Consider the following 21803-nt stretch of genomic DNA (forward strand, 5'->3'; position numbering starts at 1 on the left):
ACTATATGCTGGAGTGAGGTGATTATATTTACAGGTCAGTTTGGTGGATTTCACCTGTAATTGTTGCCATGAACTCAGGCCTCAGGTAAGGCTGAGCGATATGGAAAAAAATCATATCATGATGATTTTTTTCTCATCAGATGATATCAATATGTATCACAATATAAATCAAATCACTATTTTTGTCAAGCTTAAGTTTTCTGTTACTCATAAGTTAGTTGTGAAGACATCAGAATGTTATTTTTGATTTAAATATGATTTATTTTCTGTCAGAGGTTGAACAAGACAGATGTGCTGAAGAACATTATACAACTGTTTCAGATAATTAAAACAGGTACATATATTTAAAACTGTTTCTCCTGTTATATAAGCTCTTAAGTTTATTTTTCAGTTTTACGCCCAAATGATTTGCTTGTACTAGTCTTGCAGTAGGCATGGACCCCAACCCCCCCTCCCATCAGCGTATCTCTGAATTCACACCATAACCGAAAGTGAAACAACATGCTTTGAATGTCCGACTCCCGGCTTCTATGCCTCTGTTGTACATCGAAACCAAAACAGTTCGCACCCTACTTTTCAGTAACCCAGTCACCGGGGTTCTCGGTCAAATTTTCACCCTGCGGCTGGCTCTTACGCCTGTGCTATGTGCGTCAAGCTAACTTGACGTGGCTCTAGTGGGATTGGTGCACTGCGGCGCTACTTAATTATGATTGGCTGTTCTTACGTCTATCAAAACATGGATGAATGAATTCTATCAAAACTGTATCGAGTATGTCTCATATTTCTATTGAGGAAAAGTTGTTTTGCGATATATATCATTAGCACTTTATTGCCAGCACCAGCCTCAGGTGTTATTTAACATTTTAAATCCAATTATTAATACAAGTAATCCTCCTGGCATTGTAGCATCATCATCTATGTGGGAGAGATTTTTATCCTGTGTTAATGACAACCTTTCTGCGATCAGAGCCTCTCTCCCTCTTACCAGGGCCTCTGATCCTTCAGCCCCTCCGGTGAGTTCGGCTGTTTTCAGCAGTTTCAGCCTGTGATGCTAGATGAGCTTTCGAAGGTGGTCAAACGGCTAAAACCACCGTAGTATTCTCTAGACCACAGGTGTCAAACTCAGATCCTCGAGGGCCGGTATCCTGCATGTTTTAGATGTTTCCCTCTTCCAGCCACACCTGGTTCAATTAATGATCAGCTCATCATCATGCTCTGCAGAAGCCTGATAATGATGTGATGGTTTCCAGGTGTGATGGAAGACGGAAACATCTAAAACATGCAGGATACCGGCCCTCGAGGATCTGAGTTTGACACCCCTGCTCTAGACTGTCTGAGTGTTCTGTAGATTTCTACCATCTGACATGATGTAAATGAGCCTTTTTTGTTTTAATAAATTTTGGAATGGATTACAGTCTTGTCATTCACGTCAGAATACAACTCATACGTGATTTATTGTTTTGGAAATGAACGGAAGATCACTACACCATCTTAGTTTTCAAGATAGAAGGCATTTTGTGAATATGCAAATTAGGTGCTTGAGCCTTGGTCACTTTAGATGCCAATAACTCAAAATCTATTTAAACACGTATGACAAATGAGGTAAGTAATGGATAAAGAATTGAATTTCCAATAATTTGATATTAATTTGAAACTGCTACAACGAACAGAAGGGAAGTTATTAATGATAAACACATTTTATTTGTATTACTATAGCAACCAGAAGTCACGCAACCTAGAGTTGTGAAATTTGGCAAATGAGAAGGGACTTGTACAGTGATGTAGCATTTTAAATTTCAATTTGATCAGATGAATATTGGTGATATTACAGTCATTTGAAATGTCAGAAAATCTAGTTTACTGACCACCCTGATGTTTCCCCTGAGGTGCTAACAACCCTTATGACGTCATGATGCATACCATTGAATGCAGAATGGAAAAATGCACAATTTGGCTTTGGTTTCAAGTTGATATGATGATTTTGACAGAAGTTATGGCGAAATATCAATTTTTGAACTTTGACCTATATGTCAGCTATATGCCTACTATTGACAAAAACTCATCAGGTCAACTAGAGAATATGGCAAATCATTTAGTCATGGTTTGAAATGAATAATGCTTGAAATGTGACCACTAGAACATATACAGACAAACGGACAGATATACAAACTGATCAATATGTTTACACTCCGCCAAACAACAATGAAACAACGAACGAAAACAATACCCCTTACCTCCCCTCCGAGGGGTGGGGTAATAAAAGCTGAGGCTGTTTTATCTGATGTCAGTGAAGTCAAATCCTCACTCATCTCGTCCTATTTCCTGAGTTACTCTTCACTGCACATCATCAGCTCCAGGACTTCATCTAGTGGTCTGACAGTAGAACTACAGTAGCCACGAACACACCCACATGTATCAATCGTTACACTTTGACTCACACCACAAATAGCACTAACAAACACCTTCATTAAGTCACATGTAGATTAAACACACACCATATGAGATGTGGGATGGTCAAATGGCCTTGTGCAGTTATAGTATCTGAATACTTTCAAACATAAATATGTGTGTAATATGTTTTACACCAAGACAATCTAATCGATATTATAGGGCAGTAACTTTCAACAAAATCTTACACTATATTTGACCGAGGGGTATTAAAAGTGCGCAGCGCGTTGTGTTTACACTTGTGCAGATGTAACAGAACTAAACAAGTGGTGCCAGGCACAACAAATCCCACCCCTCACTCATATTGCAGCTTATTTTGGCATCTATCCAGCCAATGTCATCATGTTTATGCGTGTGATAATGTCAGCATATCAACTGCCTCTATATACATATGTGCCAAGTTTGAAGTAAATTGAAACAAAATTGATGTTTTTATAGACGTGAGATATTGCCCGTTATAAGTAAAGGGGGGAAGAAAAAAGAATAAGAAAATTCCTAAAAAATTTTAACTTTGACCAATTTTTCCCAAAATGTAATGACACCTATTCTGGATCACTGGCAATCTATAAATCAAATTTGGTATATATTCAACCAGTAGTTTTGCTGTTAGAGTGTTAGCAAACAAACAAACCAAACCAAAATCAATACCCCTTGCCTCCCCTTTGGGGGACGGGGTAATAAATCATTAACCTGTATACATGCATGAAGACATGGGAGTATTGGAGACAAATCCAGGTGTGTTAATCTGATGTATTAAAGTCAGATTACCCCTGTTATCTGATAAAACAGATCAGATTATACTGTTTACATGGTCACTTTAATAATCTGATCCACACATCGACTCCCGATTGGGCATCTTCATGGTAAATCACCATTCCGCATTCTAATTGGCTAACAGGTGTCCCTTTGTTTTGTCTTAAAGTGACTGTTCAGTAAATCTTCTTCAGTGTCAGAAATGACATTTATATGTGACTAAACTCAGTTCAGTCCTGCTGCCATGATGTTGCTGATGGGGATCCTGATAAACAGAACTAAACTAAACCTGTTGAGCAACTCAAACAGTGAGTGTGAAGCTCTAAACAGACTGAGATGTTGATTCTCAGTGAGGTCAGCAGGACCAAGACACCTTTCCCTCTACAGGGGGTCATGTGACTCATATTGACATCCAGGTAGGTCCACCTGTTGGTGTCAACGTGGACAGACATAATGTGAGCTCATTGTTGATGGTTGGTCCACAGAGTGGAGCAGCAGAGCTCAGAGGTTCCCAGTGATCGACAGCATCAGACTCAGCTGGACTCCATATTTAAGGTGTGTACATGTCCAACATCTACTTGTCCATCTGTTCTGTCCAATCATCTCCTGCTGCTGGTTTCAGATGTCACTGTGTCCAACTTAGACCGGAGCTTTGGTCCATGGTTGGACTTTGTGTCTTTCATAATGTTCTCTGTTCCAGCTGCTAGAGTAGAACATCTGCATTTTTGTTAAGAACAAACTGAAGAAGTTCCACCAGGTTCTGAGTACAGATGAATGCTTAGAGAGTCTGAAGGATGAAGAGCAGAGGAGGAGCTCAGAGGCTTTTCTGAAGATCACACTGAACTTCCTGAATAGGATGAAGCAGGAGGAGCTGGCTGAGCGTCTGCGCACCAGTAAGACAATTCTGTAGATTTAACAGATGAAAATACTTAGATTTACTGTGAGACTGATGGTTTTATCTGGGTCTGCATTCAGGAAGTCAGTCTGGAGTTCATCAACATGAACTGAAACATAACCTGAAGCAGAAGTTTCAGTGTGTGTTTGAGGGCATCACTAAAGCAGGACACCCCAAAATCCTCCTGAACCAGATCTACACAGAGCTTTACATCACAGAGGGAGGGGCTACAGAGGTCAACCAGGAACATGAGATCAGACAGATTGAAACAGCATCCAGGAAACCACACAGACCAGAAATAACCATCACATGTGAAGACATCTTTAAAACACCACCTGACAGAGATGGACCAATCAGAACAGTGCTGACAAAGGGCGTGGCCGGCATTGGGAAAACAGTCTTAACACAGAAGTTCAGTCTGGACTGGGCTGAAGACAAAGCCAACCAGGACATCCACTTCATATTTCCATTCACCTTCAGAGAGCTGAATGTGCTGAAACAGAAGAAGTTCAGCTTGGTGGAACTCATTCATCACTTCTTCACTGAAACCAAAGAAGCAGGAATCTGGATCTTTGAAGACCTCCAGGTGGTGTTCATCTTAGACGGTCTGGATGAGTGTCGACCTCCTCTGGACTTCAATAACACTCAGATCCTGACTGATGTTACAGAGTCCACCTCAGTGGATGTGCTGCTGATGAACCTCATCAGGGGGAACCTGCTTCCCTCTGCTCGCCTCTGGATAACCACACGACCTGCAGCAGCCAATCAGATCCCTGCTCAGTGTGTTGACATGGTGACAGAGGTCAGAGGGTTCAAGGACCCACAGAAGGAGGAGTACTTCAGGAAGAGGTTCACAGATGAAGAACAGACCAACACAATCATCTCCCACATCAAGACATCACAAAGCCTCCATATCATGTGTCACATCCCAGTCTTCTGCTGGATCACTGCTACAGTTCTGGAGGACGTGTTGAAGACCACAGAGGGAGGACAACTGCCCAAGACCCTGACTGAGATGTACATCCACTTCCTGGTGGCTCAGGCCAAAGTCAAGAACATCAAGTATGATGGAAGATCTGAGACAGATCCACACTGGAGTCCAGAAACCAGGAAGATGATTGAGTCTCTGGGAAAACTGGCCTTTGAGCAGCTGAAGAAAGGAAACCTGATCTTCTATGAATCAGACCTGACAGAGTGTGGCATCGATATCAGCTCAGCCTCAGTGTACTCAGAAGTGTTCACAGAGGTCTTTAAAGAGGAGAGAGGACTGTACCAGGACAAGGGGTTCTGCTTCATCCATCTGAGTGTCCAGGAGTTTCTGGCTGCTCTTCATGTCCATCAGACCTTCATCAACACTGGAGTCAATCTACTGTCAGGACAAACATCTTTTTGGTCCAAACTATCCATGGACAAATCTGTCCAGTTCTACCAGACCGCTGTGGACCAGGCCTTACAGAGTCCAAATGGACACCTGGACCTGTTCCTCCGTTTCCTCCTGGGTTTATCTCTGCAGACCAATCACAGTCTCATACAAAGTCTGTTGAAACCAACAAGAAGCAGCTTAGAGACTAATCAGAAAACTGTTGAGTACATCAAGAAGAAGATCAGTGAGAATGTGTCTGCAGAGAGAAGCATCAACCTGTTCCACTGTCTGAATGAACTGGAGGATGGATCTCTGGTGGATCAGATCCAACAGTACCTGAGCTCAGGATTTCTCTCCACAGAACAACTGTCTCCTGCTCAGTGGTCAGCTCTGGCCTTCATCTTACTGTCATCAGAAAAAGATCTGGATGTGTTTGATCTGAACAAATACTCTGGTTCAGAGGAGGTTCTTCTGAGGCTGCTGCCAGTGGTCAAAGCCTCCAACAAAGCTCTGTGAGAACAAACAGTTTGATCAAACATCTCAAATATGGATCTATCATTTTAACAAGATCAATAACCTTATACTCATACCGTTTGTTTTGTCCAGACTCAGTGGCTGTAACCTGTCAGAGAGAAGCTGTGAAGCTCTGTCCTCAGTTCTCAGATCCCAGTCCTGTAGTCTGACACATTTGGATCTGAGTGACAATGACCTGAAGGATTCAGGAGTGAAGATCCTGTCAGATGGACTGAAGAGTCCAGGATGCAGACTGGACACTCTCAGGTCAGGGATCAACAAAGAACACAACACATAATTAAAATGTTTGTCTCCTTATTGGATCAGTCTATCTTGTCAGTTGTTGTTTCTGTTGAACTCCAAACCAGCTCTACTGATGTGAACCTTTGTTCAGAGTCTGTAATTCAAAGACTTTGGCACATTGAAGTCATGTTGGTGAAGTCTGATGCACTCAGAGACTCTGTTCAATGACTCCAACTCCTCTTATCTCCCATCCTCAGCAGATGTATGTGATGTTTTGTGTTGCAGATTGTCAGGATGTCTGATCACAGAGGAAGGATGTTCTTCTCTGGTCTCAGCCCTAAAGTCCAAGCCGTCCCATCTCAGACAGTTAGACCTGAGCTATAATCATCCAGGAGACTCAGGACAGGAGCTGTCTGCTCTGGTGGAGGATCCGCACTGCAGACTGGACACTCTCAGGTATGGACTGAGCTGATGCATCCTCTGATAATGTGAGATAGAACAGGTGGAGCTGATGGGAACAATCTGTCGGAGCTGGGATACATCCTTTATGTTACAGCCTATGTTCAAAGACAGAGACTCAATAAGTGATTCAAAAATAACCATTTAGTGGATGTGAACCGAAAAGCTTCAGTGGGTGATAGGGTCAACTTCTGGATGTGTGATGAACAAAGGACACTGATATGATCTTCTGTTGATATTTCTTTGCTGAACAGCACTGGGAGATAGCAGCAGAGTTTCTCATCCTACATTGTGGTCTCTGTGTTTTTATTACTGATCCACACGTTCTCTCTAACTTTCCTTGGGAACCTTCCAGCCCATGACATCTGGAAGTCATTTCTAGATGCCTGATATTCTCACCCGCATTCCTTGTCTAACATCAACATACATAGGGCCGGATCTACTAAGATCCCAATATCCGTGTACTAATTTGCGTGCACAGTCTAGAATTGTGTGTGTGGAGTTGAACCGCGGTTTGCAGGTGATTCACTAAGATTGCCTACGCAACTGATAACAGGTGCAATGTCTTGGAGACCACCCTATTTAAATGAGGATTTTGCGTGTGCTACTAGTTGTCGTCATTGAGACAGTATGCTGGAAAAACTGCTCTGGAATACATGAGCACTAATGGCAACAGTGCGCTGGAATGATCCATATGCAAGGAAATGTAATGATGCAAGGAGTTTTGTCACAGAAGGTATTGCATGACTCCTCCTGGCCCCAGATCTTCCCCTAGTTCATCTAGAAGTTCTATAGAGCTAGAAGTTCTAGAATCCAGTGCTGCTGCCCAGTTATGACACTTATGTCATTACTGGGCAGCAGCACTGGATTCATTTTAGATTCATTTTAGATGTGGGGGGCCGTGGGGGTTGTTGGATTGAATGACTGTCAGGCACACATAATTTTGTCACACTGTAGCCTAATGTTGGTGCATATTTTTAATCACAATTATCAGATCAAGTGGAATAGTTTTTTAGTTATAATCATTTTTCGTCCGCCATTCCAAAATGTTCACATGAGGGTGAAAAATGCGTTCTCTGCATCTTGTTTCATCATTTTGACGTCTCCTTCTTGCGACAGTAACCACCCTCCATGTGTGCACAATTACACATACAAACCCTTTGCACCTCCCTTTGAGACATGTTAAATATAGACGCAGTTTCTATGAGCGAAATTGCTTTCAGGTTTGATGAATCACTTTTTGTGTGCTAAATAAATATATTTACATTTTATCCTCCCACCACATGCAAAATTGCGTGTAAATGCCCATATTGCATATTCATTGCGGCAAATCTACTAACTGGATGCAGACGTGCTATTTTACACCTTTAAAAGACGCAACCCTTAGTGCGCACAGTGAGTAAATCAGTTTGTCCATTTTTTTGCGTGTGCAGTGAGTTTGCAAACGTTTTTTACACACAAACCTATAGTAGATCTGGCCCATAAAGTACAGAGTATCCCTTTCTTATGGCTACACTGTCACATCCACTTATCGTCTCACACTAGTTCATGAACTAATCACCTTACAGTGAATCAGAGTGATGTAATGTCCATGTTTCCAGCTGCTCTGACCCTCCTCCTCCTTTCAGGTTGGAGCCTGGTGGAGACCGATGGTTGATACCGAGGAGATGTAAGTGTGATTTCATTAGATTTATTAAAAACAATCTGAACCCAAACTGGGACCTGGTTCCACATTATAAACATCTAAAGTGTTCATGAAGACAGTCAGTTTAGTAAAAGGATGAGCTGATTACTGATTGGTCAGGACTGGTACCACATGGACCCACATACCCTGAGTAGTGAGTCCTCAGGTCCATTCCCAGACTATTTAGTGCATATCAGAGCTCTAGTGTCTTTATGCACATTTACGGTCTCCACTGTCACTGTCTGATAAAGAATAAAAATACAAAAAATAATACACAAAGCACGGTCAAGTTCATCAGGATGAGAAGTTTGTCTGAGGAACAAACTCAGATGAAACAACCAAATCACTTCTATAAACTATTATCATCCGTCAGATAAAGAATCTGATTCAAGGGCAAAAAGTAATGAGTTTATATCAATTTAATAAACAGTCACTGTGGAGAAGATTTAAATCATCAAATCCTAGATTAGATTCATTAGCAGGAATTAAACATAAACCTGAACAAATAGCTAAAACACTAAGAGTCTAGAAGAACTTAGAAAGGACTGATGGGATTTGATTCTGTTTTTAGGTTTTAATCAGTTTTTATAAAAAATGCAACATACTTTTAGCCTTTGAATGTTAAGGGATCAATATATAATAATAAACATTAACTGGTTCTAAATATTAGATTACAGTAATGAAGTAGGAGTTTCTCTGTTTCAGACTTTTATTCAATCAATTAATCAAATTTTATTTATATTGCCCCAATCATAACAAAAGTTAACTCATAATACTTTCCATTTAGAGCTGGAATAAACCAGACTCTTAAACCAGTTCAGACATCAACAGAATCCTCCAGGAGTAAACACTTGTAGACAGTGGAAGGAAAACTACCTTTAACATGTAGAAACCTGGAGTAGACCCCGACTCTGGAGGGTGGACAACTGACATGACCGGTCTCTCTCTATTTTGTTTTTCTTTAACAAGTCCGATTAAACAGACATAATCTGTTACTGCGCAGTTCTGTTTCCAAACCACTGCATCAACACAGAAACCATTAAACTCACAAAAAAAATAACAATTCAAACAAACAGAAAATAATAAGAATCATAAACCAAACTAATCAAAGTCCATGGTTAAGTCCATAACTTCGCGTCAGTGTGTGTCATTGAGTCCAGTGGAACACTTCTGTGATTTCAAGTCTCTTCTATATGGATTCATAAACTCAATCCAACATTTATCACAAATATGTGTTTTAAAGCTATACCTACCGATGTGGCATTTCTCACAGCACTTAGTAAAAGTTTGAACATGAACAACCCGCCTCCCTCTGAAGCCCCGCCCCCTTCCCTCTGCCTGAGCTCTGAGGCTCCTCCTCCTCTCATCTGATGCGCGATGGAAACGGAGGAGGAAGCAGAGGTGGAGGTCCGGTCCGTTTTGGCGTGTCCGCGGACCCCTCCCTCAGTAATCAGATGCATCATCCACCTGCCGCGGGCCCGTGGCTCCTGTTCCATCAGTAGACCTGGTCTGTGCAGTACTGGGTCAGGGTCTTCACTGCAGTGCCCAGGGGATGGGCGCGCGCACTGTGAACACGCGGCCTCCGCGAATTTTCCGTGGACATTTGAAGTTTCATAGTCCATACATTTATCATCCTACATCATCTTACATGTGTGACACCATGTACATGCACCTGTATGAGTCCCACCGTCATAATAGCTGAGCTTTATGCAGACCTGTTCAGTCCAGTACAGCTGACTTCTGGACTTTTATCTCCATCCTTCATTCATCAGACTCCCGTTTGTGCCCCTCAGTTGTCGTTTCTGTTCATAAATCCGTTTTAATCCCTTCCACATGTGCATGTCAGTTCTATCTTACACATCCTAGACAGTAGACTGTGGTCAGTGACAGGAGGAGCAGCGCCAGTGAAGCGTCAGATTCAGAGGGACACATATCGGATGTGAGACGGCGATAATGGATCGGATGCTGGACGGCCGTAATGGATGATTGACAGGAGGCTCAGTCAGGTTCGGCCAATTATTTAATTTTGACCGACTAAAATGATTGGTCAGACTTTTATTAGAAATATATGAGAATTAAACATTTTTGAGTTTCAATACCTGGTGGATTTCTTTTACATTTTAGTTTGACACACACTTATTAGGAGCATTTTAAGATGACAAAAGAAAACTGTAAAAATGCCACATCATACGGTATAGCTTTAAGTCCATTTATTCATTAAAATAATGTCATGTATCACATTAAACCAGTTTGTTAAAGTGGGCCGTCCTTCACTTGACCATTTCTGTTGGTTTTTTACCTGCTATCGACATGATTCTAAACACACACATTTTATAAGAGCCCTGAAGCTGTTACTGCATCTTACCCAAGTACAAATCATGACAGAAAAGTTCAACCTTCATCTTTAACGCTGTGTCCATCCTCTAATTGTTTTCCAATGCAGATTCATGGTCAAAAACCTGAGGATAGTTTTTGGTGTGAGCTCCATCCAGCCTCTCTCTGGATTGTTTGGATGATACTCTTATCAAATATATCAACAGAATTTTACACTTACGCTCACTTGTTCTTTTGATCACTTCCTTTAATGGTTCACATATTGAATTGATCTGAACGTGGGGCTGAAATACATCATTTGTCCCATTCTTTGTGTTTCGGTCAATAACAGAAAATATGTCTGATACCAAACTGGAAGAAAAATCCAAGGCACTCTCTTTAAACATTAAAATGCCTTTATTAACATGACAGTCTAAAGCACAGGTGTCAAACATGCGGCCCGGGGACCAAATCCGGCCCGCCCAAGGGTTCAATCCGGCCCCTGGGATGAATTGTGAAATGCAAAAATTACACTGAAGTTACACAGGAAAAATTACTGAGCATTTTTTCCAGAGTTAAAAGTATTTTCTTCAAAAGAATAAATTTGGCTTCATATTGTAGTAATAGTAATTTTAGCTCTATAGTGAGTTTGGAGAGCTCTACTCTTTTTAGAGAGGGACCAAATATTATCTGAGTAGAGTAAAATTTTCTTCAATTTGAGTAAATTTACTCAGGCAAATTTCTTGTGTATTTACAATCAAGGATGTTAAAATCATTTTAGGTCATTTCAGTCTAAAATGGATAAGACCAGTAAAATACTATCATAATAACCTATAATAAATGAAACTGTAAATTTGTCTCTTTGTTTTAATGTAAAAAAAAAGTAAAATTACACAAAAATGTTTACATTTACAGACCAGCTTTTACAAAAAATGTGAATATCTGAAATGTCTTAAGCAAAGTATGTGGAATTTTAATAATATTCTCCCTGTTATTTAATGTTTTGTGTATTTGTAGATCCACTGTGATCTCTACATTGTGATTCACATGTATAAATGATAAACTAAGGTGTAATATTGTTAACATTGCACTTATTTTACTAAAGAATTTTCAGATTCATATTTGTTCATGTTATGTTCAAGTACAATTCGTAGATGTAAACATTTTCAGTACGGAATTTACTTTTTTCACTCAAAAACTCTTATCCTGTTCCTTGTATTATTTTACTGGTCCGGCCCACTTTATATCATATTAGGCTGAATGTGGCCCCTGAACTAAAATGAGTTTGACACCCCTGGTCTAACGTTTTGACTTCCTGATGAAGGCTTGAAGTCGAAACGCGTAGAAGTGTTTTTTAGGTCTAGATATGACCGTGCCATGTTAATAAAGGCATTTTAATGTTTAAACAGAGTGCCTTGGATTTTTCTTCCAGTTTGATATCTACTTTATGAATTCCTTTTTCCAAAGAGCACCTCGAACAAACTGTTTTTTGGTCCGAGAAGCATTCCTTCCCATGAATTTTTGATATGTATGATACCATTTGATTTTCTGTTGGAATGAAGGAAAACCCAGTCATTTATTAATGTTGTATCTGCTGTTTCTGATCAGGAAAATGAAACATGAAAATCAAATCACTATTCCCTTTTTATTTAACGTCTGTTTGTGAAAATGTGCTCAGAAACAACAGATCTGTCTATGAAACACTGGATTAGAGCTGTACAACATATTGCTTGAGCATCGTCATTGCAATGTACGTGTGCATAATAGTCACATCGCAGGTCCTGCGATGTAAGAGACAAATGAACTCAACATGTTCTCATCTAATTTCGACCTGGGTACCTGACACCAAGGTTATAATAGTTTTGGATTTGTAATTATAGTTTAGTTTTAATTAGTTTTGACTTTTTTTTCCCTCTAATTCACTTAGTTTTAATTAGTTTTTAGAGCAGGTTTGCTAGTTTTTATTAGTTATCATTTTTTTCTGAATGCTTAGTTTTAGTTTAGTTTAGTTTTAGTATTAGTTTTGTATTAGACATGACAGACAGTGAAGTGTCGTATGGTGCTGCCAGCTAAAACTGCTGGAGCGAAATAAATCAATTTGATCTCAATCCGACATTGACAAAGACGAAAACGAAGGGAATTTTATCCATAATTTTATACGTTTTAGTTAGTTTTGTAAGCTCACAATACAGTTTCAGTTAGTTATCGTTTTTTTCTTTTAATTAGAGTTTTTATTTATTTCAGGTAACGAAAATGTTTTTACAATTTTAGTTTTCGTCATTTCGTTCGTTTTCGTTAATGATTATAACCTTGCCTGACACACACTGCACGCAGCAATCCACCAATCACAATGGTTCTTAATCAGTTTGCTGAAGCAGACCACGCCCCTGCACATGAAGTGTGTCGCAGATAACAACATCGAAAAATGAGCAAGGAACAAGACAAAATCACCGAAGACTTGGTGCCAAAAAGAAATGTAAGGTCAGTTATCTGGAATTATTTTAGCCACAAGAAGGATGATATTGAAACACATGCTCTGTGTTGATAGTGCCTGGCACCTGTTGCCACAATGAGAAGTAACACAACTAATTTGTTTGACCATTTATGTTGGCACCACACAGCTATTTTATTCTCCTTAGTATACTGAACAACAAAAGAAACACAAGTTTTGGTCGTTAATTTAGGCAAGAGTTCAGCTGTCCTGTTGAGTTGTCAACTGAGATACACATTACAATAAGTGAGTTGTAACCATTGGAGCGTGTGTTTGCCGGCAAACACGACCACGAGTGGTTGAGCATGTGTACAAAGTATCGGAGGTGCGGTACGTTTTTGAGTGATATGGTAGTGGGAGCAACAAATGGGAGTGGCAATTCCCTTTGTTTATCCGGGGGCTATAAAAAGAAATGGTAAGATTCAAAAGTTACTGCATTACCACGATGCCTCGCCTTAACGATATCTGAGAGAACGCGCCATTGGTATGCTTGATGCTGGTTTAAAACGGTTCACAACGTTGCCAGACGTCTGCAAGTGCACGAGTCCACCATCAGTAGGCCGAGGACACGATTCCGTGACACAGGGACCACTCGGGACAGACCAAGATCCGGAAGACCACGTGTGACCACCCGTAATCAGGATCGCCATATTCGCTTGGCCCATCTCCGTGACCGTCAACTCAGTGCAACAAGGACAGCAAGAGAGTCCCCACTGTAAATTTCACAGCTGGATATAAATATCTCATATGAAACCAATATTCATAATAAAACTCCCATATAAACCAATACCGAAACATACTTGCGTTTCTTTTGTTGTTCAGTATATTTTTTCATATTGCAACATATATCGCAAGGTTAAAAAAAATCACAATGTCAGTCTTTTCCAATACTGTGCAGCCCTCCACTGGATTTATCTGTTATTGATCAGTATTGTTCAGAGTCAAACTCACACATGATCCATCCACCAGTAAATGTTGAATTTAACCAAGTGATATGATCAGACTGTCAGTCAATGAGCAGATCACTGATCAATAACTGCAGCTGGATTGTGTTTTCTTCTGTCCGTCAGATTTCTGTGAACTCACCCTGGATCCAAACACAGCGAACAGAAAAACTCAAACTGTCTGAAAACAACAAGAAGGTGGAACGAGTGGAGAAGTTTCAGTCATATCCTGATCATCAGGACAGATTTGATTATGAGGCTCAGCTGATGTGTTCAACTGGTCTGACTGGTCACTGTTACTGGGAAGTCGAGTGGAGTGGATACGTTAATATATCAGTGACTTACAAAGGAATGCAGAAGGAAAGGAATCAGTGAGGACTGTTGGTTTGGATGGAATGATCAGTCCGGGATCTGGAGTGTTATAAAGGTGGATACCGTGTCTGGCACGATAGCAAATGCACAGACCTCTGTCAGTCCTCCTCCTCCTTCTCCTCCCCGTCCTCCTCTTTCTCTGGTAGAGTATTAGTGTATGTGGACTGTCCTGCTGGATCTGTGTCCTTCTACAGAGTCTCCTCTGACAAACTGATCCACCTCTACACCTTCACACCACATTCACTGAACCACTGTTTGCTGGATTTAGACTCAGGTTATTAGGATCGTCAGTGTGTTTGTGTGATGTGTAGTTTTGTTGTGTGTTTGTCTACATGTGTCATGTACATTTATTAAATCTATCTGATTTGATGGTAGATCTGAGCATCTGTTCAGTCTACATTTGCGTCTGATTGAAGTCATTAAAAAGCCGATCCCTTGGAGAATCTATGGGTGAATATCACACACCACAAACACAACCAGATGAAAACCACAGAAATCATAATCAGTGTAGTGTCGGATTTTATGATTTAGTTCTGATTTTGTTCACATTAAAGCCAACCAATGCAATCTGAGTTTTTATTCAACCTGACTAAAATAGTGTCAAAGACAATAGTGTTGACAACCAATGAAAGGAGACTGGAACATTTTTGCTCTTTTCATTGTCATCCATTATTTGTCCTCACTCAGTCCTGACAGTCATAACTCCTGTTACGCCCCGGCCTAGGGGTTTACCAGGGCAAACATAATGTGCTCAACTTTGTCCCCTCCCAGCTCCCAAGCACACACGTCAGTCAAAAACTAAAGTTTACAATATTTATTACAATTATTTTTTTCTAAACAACTAAGGAAGGGTTAGGGGAGGGAGCGGCTAAAACAACAAACATATCTTCTGTCAAGTTTAAACAAACTTACCTACTTAAAATAAATGCAAGAAATAAAATACAGAAAACTAACCAAATTTCCTAACCAAAAACAGGAGAAAACGGGAAAACAAAAGAGCCGACCTCCCCTACCTGAAAAGGTTCAATTTACAACCAAAACTATTTACAACTATATACAATTGAATGGTTACACGAGCACATGAAGACTGACCGTCACACACATGAACACAGGGTTGGAAGCTGGCAGGAGGCAAGAGAAGGACGGATGGAAGCTCCAGAGCCATTTTTAAAGGGGCCAGGCAATCACCTTCCACCAATCCAGTTCCTGCAACAAACAGACACAAAAGGGGCACAGCACACCTACAGGACGGGGAGAATACACACACTAAACAGAAAACATATATACATATACAGATAAATAGACAACTTATGACCCAGGGTCATAACACTCCCATCACCAAAAACTTCAGCCCTTTCACAACAAACATTCATTCAAGTCATTGAACAGATGCTCATATGATCTGATTGAGACTGAAAACCTCTGTGTTTATACATGTATATACAGGGTGACACAAAAAAACGGGAACTTTTTAACAATCCAATAAAACCAAGAGTGATGGAAGAAAAATATTTTATTCATAGTAATTGAAACCTTAAAACATGCCATTTAAGAAACAATGATGGAATTTTCATTTTTTTTAAATGACTTCCTGTAGATGGCGTCCTCCTGTACGAATGCATTCTTGAAATCTACTGTTGAGATTCCTCATTGGCCGCTGCAACATCTCAGCTGGGATACTGTGAATTTCATCCTGAATTCTCTGTTTTAACTCATCCACAGTTCTTGGTCGAGTCGTGTACACTTTACTCTTGAGATAGTCCCACAAGAAAAAATCACAAACGGACAAATCTGGCGATCTAGGGGGCCAGGGAACGTTACCGAATCTTGAGATCACACGGTTACCGAACAATTCTCGCACAGCCGCCAGTGGTTACTAAAATGGGGGTGTGTTTACTTGCTCAAGGTCACTGTCTCACAGTGCTGCCACTTGCTCATGTCTGCCAATACGTACTTCAAAATTCCCGTTTTTTTGGGTCACCCTGTATATACTTGGACTGGATTGGACTTTCCCTGTTGTTCACCTGCTCAGTGACTACACATGGATATGAGCATCTCTTCTCTTGTCACATTCATGTTCAAATAAATCCACTCCTGAACTAAAGCCATGTTTGGATTCTGTGTGACTAATTGAAGGGACCAGTGTGTCTGATGGTCATCACTATTAAATATCTATAAATCAGTGGAAAGTCACAGATAGGAGAACCTGCCTGAGAATGGTCCTGATGTTCCAGTGGTGGTTGTCTGTCCATCCATGAGTCCTGCACAAACAACACCTCATTCAGCAGACATTCAATAGTAACTTAACAACATGTCCACAAAGAAAGAATCTAAGTCCACAGCTCAGGTTGGCGTCCACAGCACAACTCACAGCAGCTGTTCAAACCACTGCATGTTCTCTGAAGCTGAAACCATTCAACATTTGTTTTTTTTGCCCACACAGCATTTCCTTTTGGGTTGATATTCGCAGTTGGTTGCCCTTAAAAATTGAAAATATTCTGTCTTTTTCTCTATGTGATATTATTTATTGTATGGATTCATTAGAAGTTAACATCAAAGACATTGTTAACCTTATTATTATTTTGGGTAAATATCATATTCATTGTTGCAAGTGAAAAAACCCGAACCCCTCCTTTAATTTGTTATATGTGATTTTATCAAGTATTACAGATCTCTACAGTATATTGTAAATATGTCCAAAAAAGCCAGAAGACTTTATTCTAGTTTATCTAAGTCCTTGCTGTTTTAATTGTATCTTGCCTCAGTCCTTTGTGCTCTATAGTCCAGTCAGATTTTTTTTTTTGTTTCCCTGTTTTCATTACTCTTCAAATGTCTTAGTCTTTTTGTTTATTTTGTTTCAGATATTTGCACTAGTTCTGTTTCACCATTCCACCATGTCTCCTAATATTTCTGTATTACTCTTCTGTAATAGTTTCCCATTCTTTATATGTAAATTTGCTTTGTGCCAATAAAAAAAAAACAACAACACTCCATGGTGTTCTGTTGGTCCACAAACGGGAATGTTAGCCTTACTGCCACCACCTGGTCTGGAGTGGAAACTACAACTCTACATCCAAACTGACCAAACATTTATGACATTTATGTCATTTTTCAGTCATTTCATCAGAGGAAACTGATCTAATTAGACCCTCAACTTCACTATTTAGAAATATGTCTCTGACAGGATCTGATCCAAAACTATGAAAGTAAATATTTGACCAATTAAATGAACATGTGTAAAGGCTGACCAGTGTTTACATGCAGTATTTTTACCACACTGTAGCTGTTCAACTACACAAACTGCTGATACTTGAATTGTTTAACTTTAGTCTTTATTGTAATTACATCTTTTATTTTAAGTAACTTGAGGAACAGATTTCCTCTTTCAGGTCCAAATGGTTTCCATGGTTACATCAGTATACGGAACCAAGCGATATTAACCTTCCTCTTCTGTTAGAGTCAGCACAGACCCATTTAAGGTTTTAAATGCATAAAAGCCACATAAAATTTGTTTAATGCATCAGGGCTTTTGGACTTTGTCAGGAACCTCTGTTTCAACAAATAACACAAAAAAAATTGTTTCACTAAATTATGATAAAAAATTGTGTTGTTGTGGTCAGTTTCAACCCAGTTCTCAAAATAAGATTATAAAGCAATAATTAGAGTCAAAACTGAAATCCTAAGTACACTGTCAGCCAACACTGACAGTCACCTCCTCTCCCAATCATGCGAGCTTTTGGGGATTCTCATTTTGCTTTGTTATCCAGTATACCTGCACACAAACAAAACAAGCAAAGACGTGCATGTCCAAACATGTGAGGTTAATTCACTATAGTGTTGGTGACTTGCAGAGTGCACATCGAGGGGTATACTGACAAAAAAAGGCCCAGAGGCCCACACTAAAAATAGTAAAACCAGTATTTTCATGGATAAGGAAGCCTAACAAGGTAACCAAGAGATGAGAAACCAATTAGATGACAGATAATTGTTTTTAGTGTATTTTATAGCTGATTTAAGACAGGGGTGAAAACCGACCTGTCAACATAAGAGATGGTAACAGAAAGCTAACACAAGAGGAAGGTTAAACACTAATCAGAATCATCTGATCCAGAGACGGGTACAACAAAAGGTCATTTATGAACAACGTGGATAAAACTTTACTAATGCAATTATATGTCCATACAACAGTCAGTTCCAGGTGTATTTACTGTCCATAATCAATACAAATAACATCAATGACACAGTTAACATTATTAGAACCAAGGACGCTGGACTCTTTAATGCTGTTTGTTCACTTCATTGGATCAGTTCTACTCTGGGTTTTGACACTTGTGGCTGCGATTGTGTCATCACGATGAAGAAGGTGGTTCTCCACAGCTGATACATTTGAAGACATTATTGTGGAAGAAGGACAAAGTGTGGTGTGAGAAACCCTGACACTGACCTGCTTGGACTGGTGGACACACAGTGGATCTGCCAGACTCGGACAGGATGGACCTTCAACCCCTCGCTGAAGGACAGTCCCATCTGAAGAGCATCAGAGGACGAGTCTACATGTCCCATCAGCTCCACAACACCATCATATACAGGGGTTGGACAAAATAATGGAAACACCTTCACCTCAAGATGATAATGCCCCAATCCATACAGCTAGAATTGTTAAAGATGGCATGAGGAACATTCTAATGAAGTTGAGCATCTCGTATGGCTGGCACAGTCCCCAGACCTCAACATTATTGAGCATTTATGGTCAGTTTTAGAGATTCAAGTAAGACGTCGATTTCCACCGCCATCGTCTCTAAAAGAGTTGGAGGGTATTCTAACTGAAGAATGGCTTAAAATTCCTTTGGAAACAATTCACAAGTTGTATGAATCAATACCTCAGAGAATTGAGGCTGTAATTGCCGCAAAAGGCGGACCTACACCATATTAAATTATATTTTGTTTGATTTTTTTAAGGTGTTTCCATTATTTTGTCCAACCCCTGTATGCCTGGGGTTCCAGTCCCTGATCAACACTAACCACCAACACAACTCTACTCAGCACCAGTTGGACACTCACAGATTATCAGCCAGGGGCAGTTTCTGATATGGGTGAAGTGGGCATTTCATTACGGGCACCATGCCATGAGCTCTTAAAAATAAATTTAAGATAAGTAAGTAGGTAAGTAAATAAATAAATAAATATATATACACATTGAGTCAATCTATTATGGTGTTCCAGGAAATTGGCAAAATGGCGCCCCCCTCTGTTGTGCAGGCACCCCTGCTTGCTGAGATGTGTGCTGCTCACACTGAAACAGTAAGAGAAGCAGAAGGGGAGGCGGTCAGATGGGGCGTGGGGCAGTTCCCCCTGGGTCCCCTTACTGGAACGGTCAAGGGGGAAAGGAGGGATAGACGTAATACAACAATACTCTAATGGAATCAGTGGGCTTAAGTCAGTCATACCTCCACTTTCTTCCAAATAACCCACATTTCATTCACAATAAATACAGGCCTATAGTCCATGTACATTTTTTTTTTTTTTTTTTTTTGGTTGTGTGAAATAACAGAAAAAATTGTAATGCACCTCCAAGGTGAATTGGTTTAGTCTGGACCCCTGGTTGTCTGTGACAGTGTTGGGGCATGGGAAATCGGTTTATTCACAATTGCCAAATAACCTGAGATGGATAAGAAAAGACCAAAAGCACCAGGTGCCCAAGTTAGGAAAAAGATAAAGAAGAGAAACGGGCAGTAGATAAAGGTATGCAGATGTTCTGTCCATATAACTATGCATGTCAGGAAAACAGGGCTAAGGTTAATTAGGCAGGTTTTAACTCTTGCTATGATGCTTACTATGCTCCACCACATCAATATTTCAATGCATATGTGATTTCACCGTAATAATGTGTGGTGCAACAAGACTGTTAGTGCTTTTGGGGGGGGGGGCTTGAGGGGGGTCTCGCCCATGGAGTCATTCAAGTTAGAACCGCCACTGCCATCAGCTCAGAGCAGTCGGCAAAATTTTGGGATGATTCAGCAAACAGGAGTTCACAACCACACACGGGACAAACACACTCATGTGAAAACGTCAAACAACACATTTAGGATTATTTTCATCCACCGACAAAACCACACATTTGTCTCATAGTCCAGATAAAAGTCTACAAATAGATTTACATCACATCATAATGAGCTGCCTTGGTCAGTGTGATGTATATGTAGATGGATGGATGCTGATGTTTCCAAGTGTGACCTCAGTGTTCTGTCACAAAGACTGCAGCGCTCCAGGAGTTTAGGTGAGTTACTTTACCCTTTCATGCACGAATTATGAGAACCTTAGTCAATATTTTTTTCTTGAGTGTCTTTGTTCCTCTTTAGGCATGAAAAAAACAATGCGACTGATTTTTTTTTTTTTTAATGAACGTATTTTTCATGGAGTTACAAAAATGTCCACTCAGCTGGACACCATGCATTTAAGTTTTGAAGCAAAGAAACATTTCTATAAAAATCATCATCAGAAAGTGATATACTGTGTGAAAACTATGAAATAAAAGCATTTTTAATGCCACTAATTGCTAAATTGCTACTGTTTTCTCACATTTTATCACACTCTAATATTAGTTATTATTCATTTCATTCATTTCAGACCCAGGAAATGGACAGTTTTAGCTTTTTTACATTAAAAAATTGTCTTGATTGGAAACTGCATAATGCAACAGTTTTTTCAGATACATTTTTAAAACTATTTTTATTTATTGATCGATTTTTTTAATGGAATGTCTTTGTAATGGACAGCATTTTTAAAGTAAAACTGTCAAACTTTTGTCCCCTACAGAGGACAAAATGCATTGCTGGGTCTCAGGAGGGTATGCCAAAAAAAATTAATAATAATAATTTTTTGTTAATTACAGTCTAATACCAATTAGCAATTGATTTCCACTAAAACATGTTACTGCAGATCAGGTTTATCAAGAACAGCAAAGTTACAGTAATTGTATGAACTGCAGTGTTTTGGATGATGCATAAGAGTCCTGATATGGAACTAAAACAGAACCCATGAATAAACAATAGAACAGCCGTAGAATAACTGTCCACTGGAGTGACCACTATGCATGAAAGGGTTGATGATCATCCTCAATGACACACACACACACACAACACACACACACACACCACCACACACACACACACACACTGACACACACTTCTGTAGGTTAGCTGTGGTTGGATGGAAAATATACACAAACTAACACCAATGTCATTAACCCTTTCATGCATGAATTATGAGAACCTTAATCAAGATTTATTTTTTCTTAAGTGTTTTTATTCCTCTTTAGGCATGAA

The 21803-nt window shown here is 39.8% G+C and overlaps 1 protein-coding gene across 1 annotated transcript in view; it reads left to right on the forward strand.

Annotated features, from left to right (window-relative positions):
• Positions 1-1590: 1590 nt before the first annotated feature.
• The window catches only part of LOC115431630 (NLR family CARD domain-containing protein 3-like), a 63045-nt gene continuing 42832 nt past the window's right edge, over positions 1591-21803 (forward strand). The window contains 5 exon segments of the mRNA XM_030152161.1: positions 1591-1602; positions 3902-4094; positions 4177-5971; positions 6066-6239; positions 6501-6671. Coding sequence (XP_030008021.1) covers positions 1591-1602; positions 3902-4094; positions 4177-5971; positions 6066-6239; positions 6501-6671 — 2345 coding nt within the window.

This window comes from Sphaeramia orbicularis, chromosome 2 (genome assembly GCF_902148855.1).
Source record: "Sphaeramia orbicularis chromosome 2, fSphaOr1.1, whole genome shotgun sequence".
NCBI classification, from domain to species: domain Eukaryota; kingdom Metazoa; phylum Chordata; class Actinopteri; order Kurtiformes; family Apogonidae; genus Sphaeramia; species Sphaeramia orbicularis.